Source organism: Melozone crissalis, unplaced genomic scaffold (assembly GCF_028551555.1).
Source record: "Melozone crissalis strain CALT ecotype California unplaced genomic scaffold, PUWL_Pcris_2 ptg000064l_1, whole genome shotgun sequence".
Classification (NCBI taxonomy): Eukaryota; Metazoa; Chordata; class Aves; order Passeriformes; family Passerellidae; genus Melozone; species Melozone crissalis.
Genome location: NW_026535842.1, coordinates 503,365 through 511,293, shown reverse-complemented (window position 1 = coordinate 511,293; position 7,929 = coordinate 503,365). Strand labels below are relative to the sequence as shown.

Genomic DNA, 7,929 nt, shown 5'->3' with positions numbered 1-7,929 from the left:
GCGCTCCCGCTGCACTCGGTGTCCGGAGATCACGGGACGCCAACCGAGGCTGCTGCAGGGAAGGAGCGGCCCCGCAGGCTCCCCGAGCCCGTCACACGGGCGGCATCCTTCCTTCCTTCCTTCCTTCGCCAGCCCTGCTCCACAACAGCTCCCATTCACAGGCCACAGAAAGAAACCATTAAGACGAATCTGCAAAGCAAACTGGGACAGGCGTAGCTGACCAAGGCGTGACATCTGTGCAGATAGAGAGATCTGTCTGTCTGTCTGTCTGTCCGCAGCCACCCCCACCAAACCCTGCTTGGAAACTTATTAAAAGCCTAAGGTTACAAAAGAGAGCAATGCCTTAAGAGAAATGCCATTCATTCTGCTTTATATTGCACTAGAGTTTCAATAAAGAACTATTTCCTTCAAAAGCACAGAAAACAACCCACAACATCAGGACACATAAAAGAACGGTACTTTGAGCTTGCTGCCAGAACCTGGCTGGGCACAGAGCACAGGAGAAGGTCTCAGGAACATGAGAAGCCTGGCGCTTCAAAGCAGTCCACCTTCCCTGCCCTGCAGCAGGGAATTCTGTCACCAATACCCCCGAGCAGTTCACCAGAGACTCAAAGAAAACATGGTCATTTCACACCGATTGCCAGAGTCAAACAACTGCGGGTGATTACTGAAAGCTGAGGAAATATTTGGCTTATTTAGCTAAAATATTTATTTTCAAATCTCTCCCAAGCAATAGGTAGTTTACAGTTACCACATGCTGATGCGGTGCTCTAGAGGAGATTCTCCACCAGCTGAACTGATCCTGTTTAGGGATTTATCAGTGGAATAATTACCCTGGGAAGGGAGGAAGGAGGAGAACACACCAGAGGCTCTCAAGGCAATCCTAAGCCAAACGAGGAGCACAACCTCAGCAGTGGTGGCAGCACAGAGGAGGACCAGAGTTCCTGGTCACAGAGCCAGGCACCAGGAACAAACCATTCCCCCACACACAGAGCAAACAGAGCTCCTTGCACAGCCCCACTGATGTGTTCCAACGTCAGAACAGCAAACACTGCCCTGCCACGTGTGCAGGACTGCAGGAGCCTGCTCTGCCACGTCCAGGACAAACAGGATGTGGCAGGAGCAGCACAAACACGGGCCCTCCTTCCCCCGTGCTGGGGAATCAGCTGCTGCACGCTGGCTGAACGATTTTACTGCTAAACGAGCTCATTAGTCTTCCTGCTGAAGCTGATAAGGATCATTCTTTTCTAACATTTGCTTTAGAAGGTATGATTTTTATAACAAACCTTTTTTGTTTCTGTTGCTAGGGTTTTGCACAGTGGTAATGAGCAAGGAGGTAACTTCACAAAGCCATGGCAGTGTTACAGCCCCCAAAATGAACAGCTGATATTACAGGTTATCTTTCACACAAAAAAAGTTTGATAGGAATCAGCAGCTTTTTAACAAGACTTGATAAAATGAACATTCCTGAAGCTCCCATTTACAGAGTAAGGGCAGCCAGTCCTGTCAGTCCCACAAGTTGGGGGAATAAACATTTAATATTGCTACTGCACAAAAAAAGCCAAGGATCTTCTGCCTTCTCTTTCTTTCAGTACTGAAGTTTCTGTGTGAAAAAACAAAAAAAACCACATCACTGTTTTCTGAGCCCACCATTTCTTTCTAAAGACATAGCAGAAGAATCTTTTTGTAATCCAGGGCATTTAATAAATTAGTGGGTGAACTGCTTGAACTGATGGTGCACTCTCACAGTAGCTACAACTGTTTTTCTGACAAGGCAGATCTGGTTGCTCCTCAGCACAAAGATGCTTTACGTACAGCAGGAGGTAAATGTTTATTTGGCCACAGGTGACGAAGCTCAAGTAGAATTTGCTTCTTTCTCCACGTCATCATCGTCGTCAAAAACCTGAAATCAAACCCAGCAATGCTTTAGATAAACAGGTTAAGCTCTCAGTCCTGCAGGATTTATTACATTAAATCCCTGCTGGGCCCAAGGAGAACAGCAGTTATTCCACACCACTGAACATCGGGCTCAGGAGGAAGGTAAGGAAAACTGGCAATCCAAAATGCCAGGAGGAAATGAGCTTTAATTACAGGAGCTGGTCAAGCTACCACAAAGGCCACGAAACAATGGCTCCAGAGATCAGATATTTCATGAGAAACCCAAAGAATCTGCATTTCAGGGGACAAAGCTCCTTGCTTTTTATCACATCAAGTCACCAAAGCAGAAAGGTGTCAGCAAGTGTGTCCAGCTCTGGGCTCTCCAGCTGGCTTGGAAAACCTGCATCACACACGCCTGGTTTTCCCTAAAAGGAGCTCTTTACCCTTGCTGGAAAGGGACAAAGAGCTCATTTTTCACTGAAAAGAAAACCTCAGTGATGTCTCCCAACCCACCTGCTCAACGCCTTCCACCTCGGGGATGTAGAACTGCAGCATGTTCTGTATCCCGCTCTTGAGGGTGATGATGGAGCTGGGGCAGCTGGTGCAGGAGCCCTGCAGCTTCAGCTGCACAATGCCATCCTCAAAGCCCTTGTAAATGACATCCCCACCATCCTCCTGCACCGTGGGCCTGAGGGAACACAGCACTCACCTTCAACTCAGAGCTGAAACAGGGGTCCTGCCAGAACCCCTCAGGAAAGCAATATTTAATATTCACAGTAACGGTGGAGACAGAGGGGTTCAGTCACTATTTCTCTACAACCACTTGGTTCACACTGCCAACAACAACTGCTGGGCTGGACTATCTAACACAGAAACCTTTTCTGTAGGCATTGGGATTTTAGGGTATAGAGGGAACACCCTGGGGCAGAGCTCAGCCTTGCCTGGAGATTTCAGGGTATAGAGGAACACCTGGAGGCAATGGCTGCCCCAGGTGCTGCCAATAAACACCTCAGGGTGTGTCCCCCCAGGGTGCAGCACAGCTGTCACCTGTGACAAGAAGCCCTGCTTCCATAAGTAAACATGCAGTTCTCCACAATTTATTCAGGACAGAAAACAGCCCGACTCCAAAAGGTTAACCCTGCCCAGGGTGAAGGAAGCAGCTCCTGATAAGCTCACCCCAGAGCCACGAGCATTTCTGCAGCCCTGCTCCCCCTCTGCCAGCCACAAATGCCCAGCATTGTAGCTCTGTCCCCATAGCAACATTTTTCCAGACCAAGTTAAAAACCATCAAGTTACTCTAACAGAAGCTCTTTATACTGATTTCCAAAATAACTCTCTGAGAGCTACAGTCCTCACAGAAAAATCTGTGAGCCTGACACATTTATAAACTCACCACAGCAAATTATCTCCATTCCAGAAAGCCAAAGATCGTGATGTAAAATTCCATTTTTCTTACTTGAATTAACTTTTTGACACGCTACAGGACCTTTCAGATGTACATTCCCCCCCATCCTGCACCTTCTGACAGCTCTTCTGCATTTAGTTTTGATCTGCTGGACAATAAATGCTCTATGTGTAGCCTGGTTGATGGATAATTTCTGAGAATACCCTGCTAGAAAGCTTCTGGTTTCAACACTTAGTGCAAATGTTTGGGAAAGATGTTCCAGCTTATTTCTACTTTTCTTGCTTTGTCAGGAAAATTTACCAGCACTGTGTGTCTGCTCTGAGATAAACAATTTTTTAAATTCGGTGATATCAGTTTATGCAGCTGCTAAAAAAAAAAAAAAAAGATAGGGGGGAAAAAAAAAAAGTTAAGTTTCTGGTTGCTGCAGTTTGTGAGCCAGGGAAGATGTCACCATCAGATATCACAGACACATAGACATCTTCCCTGCACCTCAAATGTCAAGTTGCTTTTGCTTTCAGTTTGCTTTGGCAGGCAATTAATGAGCACCAAAATACTCCTCAGGTAAACAACAGGATCCACAGTCACTCTTGAGACTTCATTAGCCAGCACCAGCTTCTGAATTCAAGCTGTGTTAAAGCACCAATGAAATCACAGCAGAGCGCAAGGCCAAAATCCACTGAGGGCCAGGATTTTCCTTTGGAGTATAAAGTACCTGATTCTTGTATCCAGCAGCTCCTTAATCATCAGCACAACTTCATCATCTTCTTCTGAAGCAGCTTGGGAAAAGAAAAATGTGCAAGTCAGAACACTGAGAGAATTCCAGGCTGCAAATTCCTGCCTGCAGTCACTTTAACAGGTTTTAAATTTAAATTCTCCTGCTCGCTTTTCTGAGGGAGAAGTGGAGGCTCTCCCGGATGTCACAACAGCTGAACCCAAAGGCAGACTCGGCTTCCCCCTGAAGATTTGATTTACCTGTGTCTGTCCTGGGTGCCTCATCAGTGACTACAGGCAAGCCAGAGGCAAAGAAATCCATTATGGTTGCATAAATATCTGGTTTCAGTAAGTTCCAATCCAGGTCTTCACTCTCCTGTGAGAACCAGAAAAAGAATGAAGAGGAGAACGTGCCTGCTGCTGCTGCATTCCCAGAGATTCTCACACTAAAAATGCCACCATGGACTCTCCCAGCTGATGCACACACTGGATTTATGTTCTCTCAAGTCCAGCTTTGCCACAGACGTTTAGTCAGACTCAGACTGTGACAGCCAAAGAAGGCTCTCCTTGTCTGCAAACTAAGCAAGTGCTTTTAAAGTATTAGCTAAGAAGGTATGAAACTCTCCAAAATATGTTATTATTTGACAGATATTTTTATCAACTCTTTCAGAGACTCAAGATTGTCAACTAACCAATTTATCATTCCCTGAACTTATTTTGTTTTATATTAAAGGCACTCATGGACACTCCTCTGGAGCTCCACTGTGCCTGTCTGGATCTGCTCTGTGGCCACTCCACACAGCTCATCTCAGCTGAATCCCTGCTCTGCTTACCTTGGTGATTGTGATGAAGTCTGGCCCAAAGAAAACACTTTTCACTCCTTCAATCCGGAATAACTGTCTGTTAAGGACACAAGGGGGGGGGGGGGGAAAGGGCAAAAATGTTTGTCCCAGATTTACAAACTGAGCTTTAATTTTAACAATTAACAACATGGTTCCTGTTTAAAAGGGAATAATAATACCTTGCTAAAGGTGAGCAATAGGCTGCAGCTGGTGTGGAAAACTCCATAGTCCTCGACCCCAGCACTTCCCTTCCTGGAATAAACTTCAAGCTGTTTGGATTTGGTGTGTCCTGGGTTTGAATAAACATGCCTCTCACTGCAAAGACAAAAACAAATACGAAAAGTAACATAATGAAACCTAAGGGGCTTAAATGGAAGTCAAGTCCTGATTACTCAGCCAGCCCAGGGTGATCCCAGCCCATGGGAGCACTGCTGAACACGGGCACATCATCTCACAGGAGACAGCAGGAATAAAGGAACCTTGGCCCAGCTTCTTTTGCTAACGTTTATTTACTAAAAAGCAAACTTTCAGCATTACCACGGGACATAAAACCACACAATGTGCTCATCTGTTCATATTTAACTGGTATTTACCTGCACGATGCCATGCTGCAGATGGAAGAGATGGTTTCTTCTGCAGGAGTTGGTGGAAAGGCTGGCGAGTTGTCAGATTATGACCTTTTAACAGCATGTGACAGAACCTAGAGAAAAATACCTTTACTAACAATTTCCAAATTCCACATTTCCACTGTCCCAAAGAAGCTCTGTCTCATGAAATGAACATCCCTACTGTGAGTGCAGAACACAGGAACACAGAAAAGGTCTAAGCTGCATTATTTGCTTTTTTTGTGGGCTTGGGAGCAGGCAGAAACCACAACAGGATGTATAAGGAAGGTGCCCTGGAAACTCCCTTTAGCTAATGATGATTATATCCCATTTTATAGTGCCCAGGGTCCTCCAAATCCCCCCTCACTGCTTGATCTTGAGCCAACTGTAGGGGAGGAATTTCCTCTTATTTCACAACCCTGAACATACAGGAGCGGGAAGGGTGTAACAGCTCCTCATTGCCTGATCCTGTGCACACGTGGGGTGCAGAATTATCGCTCATTGCAGCACCCTGAGCACATGTGAGGGGAATTGCAGCCGGCTGCAGTGTCCCGAGTGTGAGGGGAATTGCAGCCGGCTGCAGTGTCCCGAGTGTGAGGGGAATTACAGCCGGCTGCAGTGTCCCGAGTGTGAGGGGAATTACCCCTCGGTGCAGGATGTGTGGGGGAAATTGGCTCTCGGAGCAGGGTTCTGAGCGGGTGTGAGGGGAATTACCCCTCAGAGCAGGATCCTGAGCCGTATGTGTGTGGAATTACCCCTCGGTGCAGGATGTGTGGGGGAAATTGGCCCTCGGAGCAGGGTTCTGAGCGGGTGTGAGGGGAATTACCCATCAGAGCAGGATCCTGAGCCGGGTGTGTGTGGAATTACCCCTCGGTGCAGGATGTGAGTGTGGAATTACCCCTCAGAGCAGGATCCTGAGCCGTGTGTGTGTGGAATTACCCCTCGGTGCAGGATGTGAGTGTGGAATTACCCCTCAGTGCAGGATCCTGGGCGGGTGCGAGGGGAATTTCCCCTCACGGTTCTCCCCGGGTGTACAGGCCGAGCACCCAAGAGCTGCAGAACTACCAGCTCGCGGCTGCAAAAGGCTGAGAACGAAAACCAGCCTCTCGCTGCCTGCCAGGAAGAAGCGTCACCCCCGTCCGCGGTGGAGAAAGGAAGGGGAAGAGCAAGGAGCACCCGGGGCGGCCCTGGAGGTCGCAGCGCCGCTAACTGCGACGCGGGCCCTTTTCAGTCGCGTGGGGAAGGGGCGAGAGGGGTCCCCTCCGGGAATAAACCGAGCTCCCTCCGGGAAAAAGCCGCGCCGGGGCAGCGGCAGCCGCGGGCCCCGCGGTGACCTACCGCCCGCCCAGCCCGGCCGCCGCGCAGAGCCGCCGCGCCGCCGCCATCTTGGCGCTCCCCGCGGCCGCGCGGGCACCGCGGCGCCCCCTGGCGGCTGCGCCTGAGGGAGACAGCGGCCGTGGCGGCGGCGAGCGTGAGGGAACGGGCTCCGACCGGGACTGCCGGGACCACCGAGCGCCGCTCCCGGCACGGCCGGGGCTGCCACGGACAGCGGCCGTGGCGGCGGCGAGCGTGAGGGAACGGGCTCCGACCGGGACTGCCGGCACCACCGAGCGCCGCTCCCGGCACGGCCGGGGCTGCCACGGACGCTGTGCCCGAGTGCCACACACACAGGGCTCTTAAATCCCCCCAGGTGGGGCATGGCGACTGCAGCACTGCGCGGGGCAGCCTGTGCCAGGGTGGGCAGCCCTTTCCAGGAAGGAATTTTCCTGATTTCCAGGAAGGAATTTTCCCGATTTCCAGCCTGAGCCTCTCTGGCCCAGCCTGAACCCGTTCCCTCTCCTGTCCCCTCCTGCCAGGAGCTGTGCAGAGCCAGAACACAGCACAAAATCTCTCTCAGTGGACATTTACATCAAGAGAGAAATTAAATTAACAAGTGCAGCAAAGCCCAATTAATATTTTGCACTTAAGAGAGTCTTGGCAGCTGAATGATACTGAAAAACAAGTTTTACCAGCACACTGTGAGGGCTCAGGGCCTTGTCCTGCCCTGCATAGGAAGCGTTCTCTCTGGAATATAAACTGAAATATCCTCTGCTTAAAGCAGCAAGATCAGCTTGACTTCAGAGCTGCCAGATTAAACATCCAAACCCAGTTCAGCACTTAGGTAGGAAGAACTCATTAAAACCCAGATTCCCTGTGTCCAGCAGAAATATTTTCCAAGGGGAGGGGAGAAGGAAGGCACAATGGAGACGGTGCTTGTCATAGATATAGTTTTAATAAAATGTACATAAGTTTACAAGTGGAACATTTCTTCATGATTACCAGGAACAGACGATCCCAACCGGAGTGCAAAACTTGAGCCCGGGGATCTGCCAGGCATGGGGGGAACAGAGGGGACTGGGGGACACGAGTGTCTCACTGTGGGTCACTGTGGGGACCACGGACACCCCCAGCTCCTCCTGGGCACAGAGGAGTTTTCCCAAAGCCAGAC

At 49.6% G+C, this 7,929-nt stretch overlaps 1 protein-coding gene across 3 annotated transcripts; it reads right to left on the bottom strand.

Annotated features, from left to right (window-relative positions):
• Window positions 1-359: 359 nt before the first annotated feature.
• On the bottom strand, window positions 360-6,843 carry NFU1 (NFU1 iron-sulfur cluster scaffold). 3 transcript variants are annotated; one of them, XM_054289141.1, is made up of 9 exons: window positions 6,780-6,843; window positions 5,430-5,536; window positions 5,016-5,151; window positions 4,828-4,894; window positions 4,256-4,370; window positions 3,996-4,059; window positions 2,392-2,566; window positions 1,816-1,903; window positions 360-1,603 (listed from the first exon to the last, which is right to left on the bottom strand). In XM_054289141.1, the coding sequence occupies exons 1-8, from the start codon at window positions 6,824-6,826 to the stop codon at window positions 1,856-1,858; spliced, it is 759 nt and encodes a 252-aa protein (XP_054145116.1). In that variant the 5' UTR covers window positions 6,827-6,843; the 3' UTR covers window positions 360-1,603; window positions 1,816-1,855. The 3 variants fall into 3 exon arrangements, with proteins under 3 accessions (XP_054145116.1, XP_054145115.1, XP_054145117.1); XM_054289140.1 differs by having other exon boundaries at window positions 360-1,903; XM_054289142.1 differs by lacking the exon at window positions 6,780-6,843 and adding an exon at window positions 6,412-6,724 and having other exon boundaries at window positions 360-1,903.
• Between the last annotated feature and the right edge of the window lie 1,086 nt (window positions 6,844-7,929).